This window comes from Peromyscus maniculatus, chromosome 14 (genome assembly GCF_049852395.1).
Source record: "Peromyscus maniculatus bairdii isolate BWxNUB_F1_BW_parent chromosome 14, HU_Pman_BW_mat_3.1, whole genome shotgun sequence".
NCBI lineage: Eukaryota > Metazoa > Chordata > Mammalia > Rodentia > Cricetidae > Peromyscus > Peromyscus maniculatus.
In genome coordinates this window covers 45,352,896-45,371,687 of record NC_134865.1, presented here as the reverse complement: position 1 = coordinate 45,371,687, position 18,792 = coordinate 45,352,896, and the positions used below count along the sequence as shown (strand labels likewise).

The following is an 18,792-nucleotide window of genomic DNA, read 5'->3' as shown; positions in this document are numbered from 1 at the left end:
GGCAGTGCTGTTAGGCAGAGAGAATATATAGAAGGGGAAATGTAGGGGTGGAGAGGAAGTAACCAGAGAAGGAGGATGACTCCAGGGGCCAGACACCCAGCTACACAGCCAGTCACAGAGTAAGAATAAGATTTACAGAAGTAAGAGAATGGGAAAAGCCCAGAGGCAAAAGGTAGATGGGATCATTTAAGTTAAGAAAAGCTGGCAAGAAACAAGTCAAGCTAAGGCTGAACATTTATAATTAAGAATAACTCTCCATGTGTAATTTATTTGGGAGCTGAATGGTAGCCCCCCAAAAGAGTAAGAAAAGAACAACAGTAATCCCCAATTCAAAGAAACAAGTAGTAAGCTAAAACAGCCACTTCAGCTATGGCTGCCAAAGATAGCCTCACAGAGAGAACTGTTGTATTCCAGTCCTAACTTCAGGAATCTAGTAAACAGACTGAAAAGTCAATATATTAAATAAAACTTAGTTTAGTATTACTTACTTTTAAGAAATGGGATTAAGTTCTATACAGTAAAAACTTAAGAATGTTAAAATATCAATTAAATACAAATAGCAACAGTGAAGCCCTACACATCAACCTTCACGATGGAGACTGCTTCTGATGCTTACCCAAGTCTTCCTAACATCTCGAGCTCAGGAACTTGTGGTCCACAGGTTTCTATCTGCAGGGGCTGGTATTCATAGAGAGCTTCTTCAAGCTTCTGAATCGGTGCTAATGAAATCTGCTGACCCTGTAAGAGACACGAAGGAGGTGCATTTTAATAATATTTTCATATTGTTATTTGTAGTCATTTTAAAGATGGAGTAAATCTCTCACAATAAAAAGAACAGCCATTAGGGGCTGGAGAGATGGCTCAGCAGTGAAGACCATTTGCAGCTCTTGTAGAGGACCTGAGTTCAGTTCCCAGCACCCATGTTGGGCAGCTCACAACGACCTGTAACCCCAGCTCCAGAGGCTCCAACGCCCTCTACTGGTCTTCTGAGGGCACTGCATGTACATGCACATTCCCACAACTGACACATATATACGGACAATTTAAAATATAAAATAAAATCTTTTAAAAGTTAAAAAATAGCTACTAGGCTTATTATTCTATGAGTGTAATACATTACCATGACAAACTACATTCTATAATTAACATCCAGTCATACAATTTATGAAGGAGAATGAAATTTTAATGAAGAAAAGAAATTTAATGAAGGAAAATGAAATCCATCATTAAATGCAGATTTTGCTTTAATCAGTACTATTGTTTAGCATCAATAGAACTAAGCAAAATATAAGCCGAGTCCAACCTTACATTCTCCAATTTTTATAAAATATTTTCACAGATTTGATAATCAGTGTTTTGGTTTCTTCCTTTTTTTTTTTTTAAGTTCTAACTAGAAAAAGGGGCTAATAAAATTGTTTTTGCAAAGCTCTGTCACATAAATATCTTAATTCTTTACAACAGAATCAGGCTTACAAAATGAGTACTATATGTACATTTATACACATACAGTGTAAAAAAAATAATTGATGATGAAAACTAAATTCAATTGAATGTCTAGGTATTTTTCTAAGAAGAAAGTACTACTAGGTAGGTACCTAAAGATCACATCTGAATACAAGTGTACCAAATAAAATGCCATTCTGCCATCAAAGCATGCTAATATACAATGTACATATTTATCATATGCTTGGGAAAGAATTCTGATTTATAAAAATTTCTATTTCTTATAAAATTCTGATACTGATAGCTGTCATCATTTCTCTAATTTATAATGTTTTACCAAGGACTATACAGACTATGTACTTTCAAGACATGAATTTTAGCTTCCTAAAATCACAGCAGTGAGAAAGCATGTACTAAAATATTGGCAACAACATCTGAGTCATTGAGGTTCTAGTATCTTACCATTTATTCTCTGAAGCACAGAGAAATGTCAAAAATCACCTCAGAATAATTCAGTGCAGCCAACACTTTGGTACTGCAACTTGATGCTGACATCTACAAAGTTCACACTCAAGATCTATCTAATAAAGTCACACACACACACACACACACACACACACACACACACAATCTTGGAGTCAGGAACAAGAGCTGGAGTAAACAGGCAAGAGACTGCATTAGGGCTCCATACCCTCCCTGTCATATTTATACCTTTATTTAATGTCAAGTGAACAGGCCAACTCTGTCCTGTGCTGTTCTCATCCCACCTCTTCCTCCTCCCCTTCCCTTTCTTTTCTTTGTATAGGCTTTCCCAAAGAATAGAAGCTGGTCTTGATAGCAGGCTCACCGTGTCTCAGCCTCCTAAAGATGAGACTGTTAAAGTTATTGGATTCCATTTCTTTTCCTCTCTTTCATTCAACCTCGAGCAAGAACTCCCTCATTGCCCATCCCTGTCTTCATCTACCTTTCCCTCAGTCGTGTTTATGTTTTATCAACTCGATGCTAATCACGAGTCTTACTCTTTGTGATGGTAAAAATTGATTGTTAATGTGCCAGACTTCAGAATAACCAAGGAGAAGAGCCTCTAGGCAGGTTTATAAAGAATTCCAGATCAGGTTTGCTGAGGTGAGAAGACCCACTCTAAATGTGGACAGCATCATCCCATAGGCAGTGTGGCCAGCACCCTCCAGCTCCTCCTGCCATGACTCCCCACCATAATGGACTGTATGTAGCCTCAAACCCTGTGAGCCAGAATAAATCCCTCCTTCCTTCCTCAAATTGCTATAATCAGGTTTTAGTCATAGCAACAAGACAAGTAACAAATATAAACTTTTTCATAGATATCAGCCTGCTTCTGCCTCCTGGGTGCTAGGATTAAAGGTGTGTGTGTCCCAAAAATATAAAGCCAGTATAACTAATACCAACACCAAATACAGATGAAAGAGCAATAAAAAATGTATAGATCAATCTCCCAGTAAATCTCCTTTGTCACCTGATGAAGCCATACATGCAAAAATTCTCAACTAAATGCCTGCAAATCCAAATAAAAATCACCTCAAGTTGTTTCATCCCATAGGCACAGGAGTGAATTGGCATATACAAATAAGTACCACATAAATGGACTCCAGGACAGAAATCACAGTATTATCTCAATAGATATGGGCAAGCATCCTGACAGGGTTCAACATTCCTTCATGATAAAAGTCCTAAGAAACATGGGAAACACACCTCAACACAGTAGAGGCTGCATATGACAAACATGTAGATGTAACCGTCTTATTAAATAAAAAACACAGAGCCAAATGCAGAGTTAAAAGCCCAAGAAGTCAGAGCATTAGCTAAGAGCTGATACTAAAAATCCTTTCTTACCCTTCAGTGCCACTGCTGTCCTTCCCCTCTGAAAGAGACCTACTTCCTGTGTATCTGTCTTTTTATTGACTTTCTGTTCTGCCTTCTCATTGGTTGTAAGCCCAACCACAAGACCTCCTCGTCACTGCCTGTCTATACAGACCTCTAAGTCTCTATGGTTGGTATTGAGATTAAAGGCATGTGTCTCCATGCTGGCTGTATCCTTGAACACACAGAGATCTGCCTGTCATGTGATCGGGATTAAAGGTGTGCACCACCACCTCCCGGCTTCTGCTATAGCTTGCTATTAGCTCTGACCCCAGGCAACTTTATTTATTAACATACAAATAAAACCACATTTCAGTACAAATAAAATATCACCATACAAACCTATAGCCAACGTTATACTGAAAGTGGAAAAACCCAAGACATTTCTACTAAAATCAGGAACAAGACAAGGGTGTCCACTTTTTCCACAATTACTCAGTATCATGCTTCAAAGCCTGGATCGAGCAACAAAACAAGGAAATCAAAGAGACAAAAACAGGAGAGGATGAAGATAAAGTATCCTTATTTGCAGATATCACTTTATGCCCCAAAGATCCCGAGGACCCTACCAGAAAACTCATAGATCTGATAGACACTTTAAAGTGGCAGGATATAAAATTAACACACAAGAATCAGTAGCTTTTCTATATACCAATAACATGCCAAGAAGGAAATCTGGAAAACAACTTCATTCACAGTTATTTCAAAACAAGAAAGAAAGAGCCGTGCAGTGGTGGTGTATGCCTTTAACCCCAGCCCTTGGGAGGCAGAGGCAGGTGATCTCTGAGTTTGAGGGCAGCCTGGGCTACAGAATGAGTTCCAGGACAGCCAAGGCTACACACACAGAGAAACCCTGCCTTGAAAGTCAAAAGAAAGAAAGAAGAAAGGGAGGACAAAATAGAGGGAGGAAGGAAGGATGGACTTAACAAAGAAATGAAATACAAGACCTCTACAACAAAAACAATAAAACATTGAAGGAGGAAATTGAAGAAGACAGCAGTGAATGGAAAGACCTCCCATGATCATGGTTTGGGGGCATCAACATTGTCAAAATGGCTATATTACCAAAAGCAATCCAACATATTCAATTTAATTCCCATCAAAATTTCAAGGCCATTTGTTTTAAGATTAGTATTGTTTAAGATTTATTTTTATCTATTTATTACATGTTTTGTATTTGTCTGCGTAAATGTGAATGCAGATGTCCATGAAGAGGGTGTCAGATCTCCTGGAGCTGGAGTTACAGGTGATTGTGAACAATAGCCTGATATGGATGCTGGGACCTGAACTCTGGTCCTCTGCAAGAGCATTAAGTTATCTTTATCACTGAACCAACTCTAGTCTCTCAATGCCATTCTTCATAGAAACAGAAAAACAAAACCTTAAAATTCATATGGGAGCACAAAAGACCACAGATAGGCAAAGCAACCTGAGAAAAACAAACAATGCTGAAAGTATCCACACCTAACTCCAGGTTATACTACAGAGCCATGGTAACAAGACCAGCACACAGTAGGCTCAAAACCAGACACACAGATCAATAAATAGAATAGCCCACAGGACCCCAATATGAATCCACACAGCTGCAACCACCTGACTGTTAACAAGGGTACCAAAAATACACAGTGGACGCTAAACAACTTCCTTCACAAATCAAGGCCAGAAAACTGGACAGTCACATGTCCAACAATGAGAGGAGATTCCTACCTTTCACTTTTCACTAGCATCAAAGAACAAGGCCCTCAGTGTAAGACCTGAAACTCTGAAGCAGTTAAGAGAAAACAGCAGGGAAGCCTGCAAAATATAGGCACATGTAAGGGCTGCTGGGAGGACGCTAATCACTCAGGGAACAATGCCGACAACAGGCAAATGGAGCTCCGCGCAACTGAAAAATCTTCTCCTCAGTAAAATCTTCTGCTGGCTGAAAGACAGCCTGTAGGATAGAAGAAAACCCTTGCTATCTATATATACACTTGACAGAGCGTTAATACTTCAGCATATAAGGAACTTACAGTCTCAGCAAAAAACTCAAATAACCCAGTCAATAAACTGCAAATAAAATGAACACACAGTTCTCAAAAGATGAAATAAAATGAATGGCAAACACATGAAAGACTCTTCAAGCTCATCAGCCAAAAGAGAAATATACATTAAAACCACAGGGAGATTCCACCCCACCCGTTAGAACGGCAATCATTAGGAACACAAATACTCAGAGGTTAAAGTGGACTCTTTGAGAGGAAAAGAGTGCAGTACCCATGACCAACAGCTCACACCATCTGTACTCCAACTCCAGGGGATATGACTTCCTGGCCTCTGCAGGCACCTGATTCACACAGACAGACCCACATGGACACATACACAATTTACCCCCCCCACACACACACACATCCTTAAGAACACAAATAACAATGCTGGCCAAGAAATGGAAAAAAAGAACCCTTGTATAAGAAAATTGTTGATGGGAACAAACTAGTCCAGAACTATGAAAATCGGTATGAAGATGATTCAAAAAAACTAAAAATAGATCTACTATATGACCCAGCAATACTACTCGTGAGTATTTAACTAAACTAAACTCTAAGTCAACAAGCCAAGAAATGCCTGCATATTGTTTATTGCAGCACATTCACAATAGCTAAGTTATAGTACCGACCTAAGTGCTTTTAAGAGGAATGGATAAAGAAAATGTAGTATATAAAAGCACAATGGAATATTTTCAGCCATAAAGAATCAGGGTATGTCATCTGCAGGAAAACAGATACAAATGAAGATAATCATATTTAAGTGAACTGAGCCAGTCTCAGGACGACAAATGTCACACAGTTGCTATCATTTGTGGTTCCTAGATTTTATGTGTATTTACATAAAATCATGTATGTAAATATGACGTGCAAGGAGGAATGACACCATCCAGATGATCAAAGGCAAGGATGGAGGACAGTAAGGAGTGGGAAGGAAAGCATGGAAGGGCATGCTCAACTTAGATTCCATACTTAGATGAAAACTCATATAGCACAGTACCACATACAATGAATAGATACAATGAAATCTTTTAAAAAGAGAGAATCAAAGGGATAGGAAAATCAGTAAGTGAAAGAACAGAACAGTGTAGCTTGTACTGGAATTCGAAGGATAAAGACTCTGTGCAATGCACTGGGAAGAGCAGTAAGATTACCAGAGCAACGTGCTGTGCCTTCAGACAGTGAGAAAACCTAAGTAGGGAAGGATAGTCAGGAGAAACAGTGCCCAGATGATAGATACTGCATTGGAAGAGACAACCTGAACTACAACCAGAAGGATGTCAATGCTAATTTAAAATGCAAATAGTAAGACACAAACCCTTCAAGCCAATACCGGAACATCTTCTCTCCATCAGAGAAACAAATGGCAAAACAGAAAACATGTTTGATGTGACAGCAGTCCACAGCAAGATGCTGTCACACAACGTTTATGGATATGAAAAGCAGTTTAACAAACCTTTTAGGTACAATGAGTAGAAATTCCACCTGTAAGGATTCCTAAGAAAAAGTCAGAGACACAATAAATTCTTATGGGTGAGTCTATTTATTACAGTTTAAATTAATCTATGTTGTGAAAAAACAAAATGAAACAATATTGAAATGTGAGTTATCTTAAGTAAGTTGTTGGTTAAATTATAAAACAGTATGTGGCCATTTAAATTGTTTGAAGAGAAATCAATACAATATTATGTATAATGATTGGGGTAATTTTTAAATGTGCAAAAAAAATCTATAAAACATTAACTATAGTTTTACCTGGGTAATAAATTATATATATTATCCATATTATATCTCTATTGTTCTATTTTCTAAATTAGCCACATGAGTCTACTTTATATTTACTGCCACACAGCGACAGTGAAAATACAGGAGGAACAAGATTATGATGGTTAGTCTGGGTTAATGACTTGACACAATCAGGAATCCCTGGTAAGGGATCTCAGTGAGGGGCTGTCTAGACTAGGTCACCCTGCGGGCACATCTATGGGGAAACCCACTCACAGTAAGGGCACCACTCCCTAGGAAGGGGATTCTGAACTGCAAGAAAGTAGAGGAAGGAAGCTGAGCACTAGCATACATGTACTAATTCAGGGTCTCCACTCCTGACTTCCTCACAGCTGCAGACGGGAACCTGGAACTGTAATCCAAATAAATCCTTTCTCCTTCGGGATGATCTTGACAGAGTGCTGCATCACAGCAACAGGGAACGAAACTAAGACAATACTGCAGTAGAAAACATTCAGAAACAATAGCATGAGGCGATTAATCTGTTCTCTTGAATGAATCAGTCACAAGAGACACAGAAAAGCATGGAGTGGGATGAGAAGTGCTGCAGATGTAAAACAGAACAACAAAGTCAGTCTCTGAGTGAATGCTGATCCGTGGAGAAAAGAACTACAGGAGGAAAGCATCAGGTCAAATTAAAGCATGTTTGTTCATTTTGTTTGGTATAATTATAGCATTATGATTGTGTATGAAATGACCCATACAGGAACAAAATTAAGAATATAAAAGCATAATTTCATATAAATTATATCTTAAAGTAGTTTAGGGGAAAACATATATATGAAGCAAATATGCCAAATACTGAAGATTATTTAATCTGTTTATTTATCATATTATATTTATACTTGCTAATTTTGAAAGTTTTCATTATAGGAATTTTTAAAACAGATCATGGAGACTTTGTTAGTTTTGAAAGAAATGTAGCTATTTATTTTTAGAACAATGAAAATAAAATAATACAAAAGAAAGAAGAGTTAGAATCAAATGGGTCAAGTTTGTAGCTATTCTAGTTATAGTCTAAGGTTAGTTTGATTACAACTACTTATTGAAGAAATATGATTTGAATGAATTATAATGAAGAGGAAAAAGGAATGATGATATATGGGAAAAAGGAAAATTGAAAAGATTTTTTTAAGTGAAAAACAGATTGGGGGAAAACATTTCCAAGTCACATATTTGACAAGTAACTTTTATTTGGAACATATATAAGCAACTTTTACAAATGAGTAACAAAAAGACATGCAAACAAATACAGAAAGAAAGACAGGGAAATCCAGGATGGACTCTGAAGTATAGACCACAGACAGTGTTAGTGAAAATGTAAAGACTTTAGAAATCTCTTACATAGCACACGGGAGTGAGCCATGAGCACAAGAGAGTGAGCTTTGGAAAACAACTTGGTGATTTTCCCCTAAAATTACAAGTAACTTTAATATACGATTTACCAAACCAAAAAATAAATAAATAAATAAATCCACTTATAGGTGCCTGTCCAATAAAAAACGAAAATCAATGATCACACTCAGGTTTCTACATGAATATTCATAGCAATATTACTTATTTTGCCCAGACAATGAAAATAATCTGAATGACCCCATCAACTCATGAATGAACAGAATGGAGTATAGTCACATAACCTGAATTCATTCACATAAAATGCAGAGGAATAGTAAGTAATGAAGCTTTGATATATACTACAACATGGATGAACTGCAGGACGGCATATTATGATAGCTTCTATGTATATGAAATGTCCAGAAGGGACAAAACTGCAGAGACAAAATGCCCATTGGTGATTGTTACAGGAGCACCGATTGTGCTGTGACTCCAAATGAGTCTAAGTTACCTTCTTCAAGGAATGAAAATACCCTAAATGTGACTTACAGAAATTGTTGTGACACTCTGAAAACCTTCTGTAAACCAATTAAAAATCATTAAGTAATAAAATTTAAGTAAGTTAGAGCAAATAAAATTTTACTTTTTAAGAGTTTAAAGCAGTCAAATCAATTCAATATTTTTACTTAAAAATCCAGGAAGAGTGTTCAGTAAAGACAGTCAGAAATAGAAAATCATCCCAAGAGAAACTATGCTATCATCAGCACCAAAGTAACAAACAAAGTCAATGAATATGTAAGACTGGAAGAGGAGAGATGCATGAAGAACGGGGCCGATGCACTGGGCCTGGAGAGATGGTTCAAAGGCCGGGGACACCTGCTGCTCCTCCAGGGGCCCGAGTTCAGGTCTCAGGACCCATCTCAAGAGCTCCCAACAGCCTGTAACTCTAGCTCAATGGGATCCGATGTCCTCTTCTGGACTCTGTGGAAACTCTCAAACACACACACACACAGACACAGACACACACACAGACACACGCACACACACACACACACACACTGTAAATCTTAAAAAAGAAAAGTAAGGGAGCCGAACAGACGGCTCTGGAAGTAAAAGTGTATACTGTCCTTACAGAGGATCTGAGTTTGGTTCCCAGCACTGACACTGGAAAGTTCTCAACAGCCTACCAACTTCAGCTCCATAAGATCTGTCACCTCTGACCTCTCAGGGCACCTGCAATCACCTGCACACATGTTCATATGTACACACAGACATAATTTTAAAATTAATAAAATCACAAAAATATTAGTTTAAAAAAACTAAGTAATCAGGTACATTCTATTGGCCTTCAAAAAAAGCACAAAACTGAGATCCTTTCCATTTGTATTATTGTTGCCATATAATAAATATAATTTAGTGAGAAGAGCCACAGACAACCATGCAACCGTAAGTGGGTGTTTAATCACTCCTCTTGGGAGAGATGGGTAGATGGATACAAAACATACACTCGACAATATACCGTATTCTTCCTGGCCTGAATCCATTCCTCCGGTGAGGTCCAGCTCAGAACCCAGGTGTGCAAGTGTCAGGACTAGAGTATGGCTCCCCAGCACCCACGGGAATGCAAGGTGAGTCAAATGGTTCACATGTAATCCTGGGGCGGGGGAGGGGAGTGAAGAGGCAGAATCCTGGTCTCCAGGTTCAACTGAGAGCCTTGGCTAATGGGTGAGGTAGAGAGTAGTCAAGGAAGATGATTCACATCAACTGCACACCTTTACACACACGCATATGTGTGCAGGCACACATATGCCCCCACACAACCATTCATGGACATCACCTATACATATATCGTGTGTGTGTGTGTGTGTGTGTGTGTGTGTGTGTGTGTGTGTGTGTGTGTGTGTGCAATTCAGCTTCTGCCTTGCAGAGTTTTTATTTCAGCAAATCATAAAGAAATTGTATCTACTTGTATTTCTTTAGGCCATTTAAATAACACAGAAGGAACAAGGGCAATGGAGGTTTCCAAAAACAAGCTCCTCCTCAACGGTAAATTTATCAAATTCTGCACAGTTCGCTGCACGGCTGCTGACTCTGGGACCCAGAACCCTTCACTTCTGTGGCACAGTCACCCCAGTTCCAGGGCAACTTCCAGAGCCAGGATCTACAGGAAGTCTGTGAGAAAATCAAAGACGGTATTTCTGTCGTTTCTATTTTGGTAAGTGTGCTAATAAATTAAACATGTGTGCACGCATATATGCATACATGTGTTGGTATGGATTTTTTTTAATGTTTTAAGAAGCAAGCGAACTGAAAGAATGTGCCTGGCATTGTCTACAAATCGCTTATTTAGAGTCACATTTCTGTGGTAGCTCAGGTATTTTCACTTTATTTTAGGAACAAGCAGAGTAATTTCTGTACTTTGCTGTTCCGGTCACTCCAGGGTGATGTCAGCCTGTCATCACTGAGACAGCTGCATGGTAATAACTTCCTGGTAAAACATCATTTCGTTGTGGGTACAGTTCATCCCCCGTCCCTGACAGGCACACGGAAATGACTTCTCCCCATTATTTTCCACAGTTGGCAGTAACTGTCAGAGATCAATGCAGGGCGGAGGTCTGCAGGCTAGAAGGGGACCAGGCACCAAGCTGGTGTTGCCCCTGGAGTCGAGTGAGGCGAGGGAAAACAACGCAGTTCTCTGCGTCTCCCTTACATTGCCTATGATGCGGCTGGGGAGGACTGGGACAGCAAGGTGGTGTGTTAGGAACCCCCGACCGCTAAGCAGAAACAGGCCACTGCCTGTCCAATTTAACAGATGTCTGATTCACATATATTAAAGAAACACCCAAATGGAAAAAACAAGCACTCATTTCTGTATTTCCCAAGTCTCTACTAAAATAATCAAACAAGATAAATGTTTTAAAATGGGTACACTATAACTTCAAAAGTATTACTTTCAAAGCATTCTAATGATGATATTCCTAGAATCAGACTTTATATTTGCAAAGTAAAAAAAAAAGTCTCATGCTGCACACACTAGGAAAGCACCTGGTTTTCTAGCTCATCAGAATGCTTGTATTTTGTAAATATGCTACAAAACATCAAAGAATTTCTAACTTCTCAAGCTGAGCTTAAGCCTTGTTCACTGTTATCAATCGAATGGTCCTATCCTGAAGAGCTATGTTATATTCTCTTAGCCAAGACAAGACTTTTAAAAACTGTTTCTTGCACATTAGCTCTGCAACATCACTACAATCTGCCTGCTATAGGGGAAGTACTTTGTCATACAAATTCATTTGCAATGTCCACTCTCAAAACTCATCGTCTAGTCTTCCAATACTACATAGAAGTTCTGTAATAATATTTCAACTCTACTTTTAGACATTTGTTGGTATACCAAGATAAACTACTGCAAAGAGTTTCAAAAATAAAAAGCGACTTACTCAGAAGCGAAAATGTTAGGTGGTGCCCACCTATAATCTGAGCATTCGGGGAAGTGGGTAGGGGTTCACAGTAAGCCTGGCACTATGGAGGTCCAGGCTACACAGAAGACTGTGTCTCAAAGGGGAGGGGGGAGGGGGGGAGGGGAGGAGGGAGGGAGGGAAGAAAAGATAAAAACCAAGGAATTTATTTATTTGTTTTTGTTATTTTAGGTTTGTTTTTCCTTGGGCACTGACAAACAACAGCGTTGAGAGAACTGTTTTTAATTCTTTCTCCGATGCTTGTCTTGCTGCTGGACTATAATTTGTTGCCAAGAGGACATAGCGTCCGGCAATCGTGTTTGTTTCTATAAAAAGACCAGAAAAGAAAAACATCAAGGGAGACTATCTGGTGAGACAAAACTTGTTTCCTTAAAAATGACTGCTGATTGTAAGAAAAACAGTTTTCCAGAAATTCCAAAATCAGCTTTCTAGGCATACAACATTTTAACTGACTTGTTTTAAGTCCCTATAAAAGTAATTGTTAAGAAAGAATTCTTACCTTGGAACCAAAAATGAACTAGTAATTAACCAATGATAATGATAACATACATATATCTACATTTTTATCACAATAAAATATAAATTTGGTTTATGTAAAGTTATCTAAATGTACCATTATTATGTAAGCAAAACAAAACCCTATTTCAGTGAAAACATAACACAAAGCTCTAAAGACTGAGTCATCCATACCCCATGCCTGGTACAGAACTTGGTTCATACTGGGAATGTTTATTTCAGGAATGCACAGGTGTTTTATCATGGCCCCTCCCATCTTCTACCTCACCCTCCCAAACAGTGTATGACAAATCTCTTGGTTTAGTTGAGGTCTTTGAACTACAGAATGAATAACTACTGTAAAAATTTCTTGGGTTACGTGTCATATCGTGGCAGCCAAACAAATAATTAATACCCCATCCATTTGGGGGTTTTTGTTTTGGTTTGGTTTTGGTTTTTTTTTTTGTTGTTGTTGTTGTTGGTTTTTTTGTTTGTTTGTTTGTTTTTTTCTTTTTCGAGACAGGGTTTCTCTGTGTAGTTTTGGTGCCTGTCCTGGATCTCGCTCTGTAGCCCAGGTTGGCCTGGATCTCATAGAGATCCGCCTGGCTCTGCCTCCCAAGTGCTGGGATTAAAGGCGTGCACCACCACCGCCTAGCTGGTTTTTGTTGTTGATGATGTTATTCTTTAAGGGTTTTTTTTGTTTGTTTTGGTTTCAATGTGCACTGTGTGTATGTCTGGTGGCCATGGAGGCCAGGAGAGAGTTTTGGATCCCCTGGAACTGAAGGATACAGATAGTTATAAGGCACCATGTAGGTGCTAGGAACTGAATCCAGGTCCTCTGTAAGAGCAGCCAGTGCTCTTAACTGCTGAGCCATCTCCACAGACCTCCTACCCAGGTTTTAAACAGTCCACTGCCAGAGGTACCAAGCACTTACCTATTATAGGAATATTTTAATTCATGTAGCAAATATTTAAGAAATGGTAGGCATTGTGATGCTCTGACCCTACTTTCAAGTATTTATCAACATGAACAAATTAAATGCAATAATATGAATTTATAGCATTCATCATAAAGTATAAGTACTTATTTATATATCAATATATAGGTTCTTTTTGAATGAAAGATATATTAGTTTGCTAAAATGTCATTTGCAGAAAATATTTACAATCCATTTCTGAAAAACACTTGGACTTAGGCAAACTGCATTTGTTCTTAGATATGAAGTCTAATTTTTATGTATGTTTTCTTAGATGTTCAATCTTTTAATAAAAAGAAAACAATTTCTTCTTCAAATAACACACAAATTGGGGGCTTGTTTTCCTACCATTATAAACTGTATACACTCTGAAATATGATCAGGAAGACTATTTCAAAAGAGGAATAATTCTTAGCAATGTTGACGTAACTCCCTTCCAGGAGCACTAAGCCAAGAAGTTCTTTCCGCTGCATTTCACTGTGCCTTTGCCAGTGCTGCACGGACCAGAAGAGCAGCACAGAGCAGCACAGAGCAGCCACAGAGCAGCCACAGAGCAGCCCAGAGCAGCCACAGAGCAGCCACAGAGCAGCCCAGAGCAGCACAGAGCAGCCACAGAGCAGCCACAGAGCAGCACAGAGCAGCCACAGAGCAGCCACAGAGGAGCACAGAGCAGCACAGAGCAGCCACAGAGCAGCACAGAGCAGCACAGAGCAGCCACAGAGCAGCACAGAGCAGCCACAGAGCAGCACAGAGCAGAACAGAGCAGCCACAGCCCTTTAGACTTTTCATCCGAGAACACACCTATCACTCAGTAGATGTGCTGGTCCCACATACGAGAAAGCATCTAGACTGTCGCATAGTTTGCGCTAGGTTTGTTTTCTTTTCTTTTTGTTTTAATTCGGGGGATAAAAACTAATTTGATTCTATAGTCTTCCTTTTATCAAAAAAAAAAAAGGTACCTTGAAGAGAGGCACACCTAGTAAAACAGTAACTGAGAGGGCTGGGAAGAAGCTAACTTTGAAGCCTTCCTTGGTCTTGCAGCTTGGTATTTAACGCTTGCTGCTAAGTCCTACCACAGGAGCAGTTGCTCGGACAGGTGCTGCTGCCAGTCAGCTGCCTTTGCTGAGGCACATTCTCCAGATTACCACTTCATCTCCCACCCACAGCCACCGTGGCCTGCTGCTCTGTGGTATCACCCCTGCAAACAAACATGGTTACCAAAACAAGAGACAGGAATCAGATAGGGCTTTAGGCAAAACACAGCTCAGGTAGGTTCTGCATCTACTTATTTTCTTCTATGGTTTTCTGGAATCCTTAGGTTAAACCAAAGCTTCCTGGCTCTCACCATCTCTCCACAGACAATAGATGATAGATAGATAGATAGATAGATAGATAGATAGATAGATAGATAGATAGATAGATAGATAGATAGATAGCATGCTGTTGTTAAATTTTGGCCCCACTGATCATATTATCATCAGGAAAAACAGGATTTAATGCAGACATACACCTTCTTACTTTCTCATAACATCTGACCTCGCATTGGAACGCATCCACACTCCCCTGCCCACAACCATAAGAAACTCCTACCCCCGCACACTGTGATTTTACACATTCAGAACTACCAAATAAAGCAATTTGTCTGCATCATGGAAATTAGGATAAAATTACTCTGAAGATTTTTAAAAGCATTCTTGTACAAGGTGCTGATGAAGTTCCTTTAAACTCATTTGGGAACACAGAGAACTGTATTTGGTGTTTACTTTTAAGATCTAACTATGCTTCTAATGCTTGATGTTAATACTGATTCTTAAACAGCCAGCAACACTGGGTTCTACAGTGCTTCTAAGCTACTTTTATTCCTCTGCACAAACCTGTGACCTCCACTGTGACCTCCCAAAGCAGTTGTACGCTTTGCTGAGGTGCAAATCCTCACAGACAAGTTGAACCTGTTCTTTTTGGCACTGAGCCCTTGTGCAAAACACACAGCTGAGATTTCTTATACAAGGGGAACTGAGGGGCATTATTTCACAACATTAATTCTTCACAGATAGCCAGGTATAATCTTCGACAACCTTTGGAAGCTCTTAAATAAACAGATCATCTCTTAATTACAAAGTTTCTTATTTGTCACTAATTGCAGGGCATATTAAGATTCATTTTGCACTGGGGAAAAAGCTAGTACATAAATCTTATATACTAAAAGTTGTAAAAATTAGTCTATTAATGTGTATTCAGAAACAGTACTACCTTTAATTCGGATCTTAGAATAATTACATCCCTTGCTGTCTTTAACAAGGTAAAATCAAAATCACTAATAAAAACCTATGCTTATGGAACTGTACTTTAAGAAAGTAAGCTTTGTTTTGTTATTGGTTTTAATCTTACACCACACATTGTCTTCTGAAAGCATTTCAGTGACAGACTCTCAAAAACTGAGGTGGAGAGGAAGAGAGGAAGATGTCTGAGTCTACCTCTGACCTCCACAAGTACACACGTGTGTGAATGTACTGGAACACAGAGAGAGAAGGGAGGGAGAGGGAGAGGAAAGGGAGAGGGAGGGGGGAGACAAAGAGAAAGAGATAAAGAGACACAGAGATAGAAAGAGAGAAGGAGACAGAGAAAGAAGGAGGGAGAAAGAGACAGAGAGCAGGAGAGACAGAGGCAGAGATACAGGGACAGACAGAAAGACAGGCAGACAGGCACAGAGACAGAGATGGGAGGGGAGGTCATCCTTTATCTTGAACTGTATGCTGTGAACAAGGATGAACAGGGATTTTTTTTCTAAGTGTCAGTTTGCTTATAAAAATATTTAAGAAATCAAAATATGATTCAGCAGTGTCAACATGCCTAGAAAATGTCCTTTATTATCACTGCTGCATCGTCTACGTCATGAGAAGGAGGAGGAGGATCCTTCCTACCATCTCCATGTCATTCAATATCCCACCACAACAGGTAACCATCAACACATCAAAATTGAACCCTGACAGACTCTGCTTGTAGCCTGCTCCAGTGTGGAGATGAGGTGAGAGGATCAACAGTTCAAAGCCAGCCTGAACTTTATACTGAGCTCCTAGACAGCCCGGGCAACACAGTGAAATCCTACCATCCCTCCTCCCAAAAAAGGCAAAAAGCAGGGTTGGGAGGAAAGGAATCTGTTTATAATTAAATGACAACTCGAAACATCTTCCTGTAGAAAGAGCATTATTGATGACGGTGCAATTGCAGACTGACAACATATGAAGGACATTGATTATCTTTAATTTAGTCGGGCTCTGGGAACAATGTAGGAGGAAATCAAAGAAAACTTTACTCTCTCTTTCCTGGGCACATAGCTGGCCCTTAGGCAAAGCTCTGAAATTCACCTTAAGATTCTTTTCATTTGGCCCTTTGGCCCTTTGTATTCCCATCTAGCAGCTAGTGCCTTTCCCAGGTACTCTTATGTCTCCACAAGAAGATACTACTAAATCCCAAGAAGAAACACCTTCTTCTGCCACTATGAATCCTATTCTGCTCCCTGATCTTGAGCCACAACCTGAATCTACCATAATAAAAACTTCCTGACTTCAGTAAAGTATTAGAGGAAGAAATCCAATTGTATGATTTATTTAAAAAAAAAAATCTGGATTTTGTTATTTCATTATTGTTTTTAAAAAGGCATTTGTAAAATAATTTCTTGTTTTTTCCAGACAAGGTTTCTCTGTGTAGTTTTGGTGCCTGTCCTGGACCTCACTCTGTAGATCAGGCTGGCCTTGAACTCACAGAGATCCACCTGGCTCTGCCTCCCGAGTGCTGGGATTAAAGGCACCACCACCGCCCAGCGTAAACGAAGTAGTTGTTTTTAAACAGATGAATGATTGTTAATTTATTTTATGTCTTGCTTAATATTTGTGCCTTTTAATTGTCAACAGAGATTGTCTTTATACTTTTCATCCTTATAATTTCCTATTAAAAAAGAAAAAGACAAACCTGGAGCACTAGCATTTCCTCACAGTGACTTAGAGCATGACCAGATACCCTGTGAGGAAACTTGGAAGAGTACAGAAACCCGGGGTTAACTCAGGTCTACAAATAAGGGCACTCAGGGACTCCCAAATCCAGTCAGGCTAGGAAAGACTGTCCCCAATCTTATAATGTCTCGATTTCTGATTCTCTCTTCAATATCCTTGTGCTTGACTAAATGCTCACAACCTACCAACAAAGCACCAAAACAGTCTATAGTCCCTCTTGGTCTCCAAACAAACTTACACCTCAGCGCCTGGCAATCGAAAGCACCAGTCTACAAAACCAAACAAAATCCCCTCAACAGTCAGAGACTAAAATCTACATGGCACAGACAAAGTTCTCTCCAGATGTGGTGAAGGCGTAAACCACAGTGTCTCACGAGAGCGGACCTAGATTTCCTGTTTCTGAGATGTGACTTTTACGACATCACACATGTCCCTGCACTGGCATCCCTCACTACTGTCACACGAAGGACAAGAGAGCAAGTGTTTATGCAGCTTCTCCAACTACAGTGAACCGAGGCCGCTTCTGAAGCCCGAGTTCACCCGAGGCTTCGACATAGTTTGATTCATGTTTTTGTTTCCAGCAATTCCAATAGACTATCAGACAGATGTCTGTCTCATTATGCATTTAACCAGACTATATCTGCTTAGCAGGAAGTCCCACAAAATATTAAAAAGGAAGAGAATTACTCTTAGAATTCGAATTATCTATAAAATGGGATTATTATTTATACCATCTTTTTAATGACTTATACGCTCATTAAAAGTTTATAAAAGACTGACATTTACAGTTAGCCCATTTACAACTTAGAGCAAATGGTTCTCCTTCGCCTCATCTCTCTAAAAGGCTGAAAATTCTGGCAGATTCTATATCCAAGTTTTGGTGTTTTTGTATTTGTTTTTTAATTTTGTGCATCTCTTACTTAAATCATGATTTTAACTTGTATCAGTTAGCACTCTGTTAGGAAAAATATTTTTCCATCACATTATTACAGGTCAACAGGACATGGGGAGGCATCAGTGAAATACTAGCTCTTAAGTTTGCTGTTATGGAGACATCGGAAACAAACTTCAAGTACAGACCAGAACACTGCAGAAGATCTACATAGGTATTTTACAATATGCATAATTTCAGACTTTATCACTAAGTTAGCATGATATACAAAATATTAACAGGAATCACCTCTAGGTTTGATAAGCACTTCAAATACAGTAATATTCAGATTACAGCAGCATATACTAAGAATCTGTCCCATCTTTGAATCTAGCTCAGAGGTTTATACTATTGCCCTCTGAAACACATCTTCGGGCACTCAAAAGACAGTATAACAGCTTTAATCCTCCAATACAG

The 18,792-nt window shown here is 39.1% G+C and overlaps 1 protein-coding gene across 1 annotated transcript in view; it reads right to left on the bottom strand.

Moving 5' to 3' along the window:
- Positions 1-18,792, bottom strand: part of Mnat1 (MNAT1 component of CDK activating kinase) — a 179,451-nt gene that overhangs the window by 53,819 nt on the left and 106,840 nt on the right. Inside the window, exon 7 of the mRNA XM_006992726.4 lies at positions 617-738. Within this exon, the coding sequence (XP_006992788.1) occupies positions 617-738 (122 nt within the window). The remainder of the gene's footprint in view (positions 1-616; positions 739-18,792) is intronic.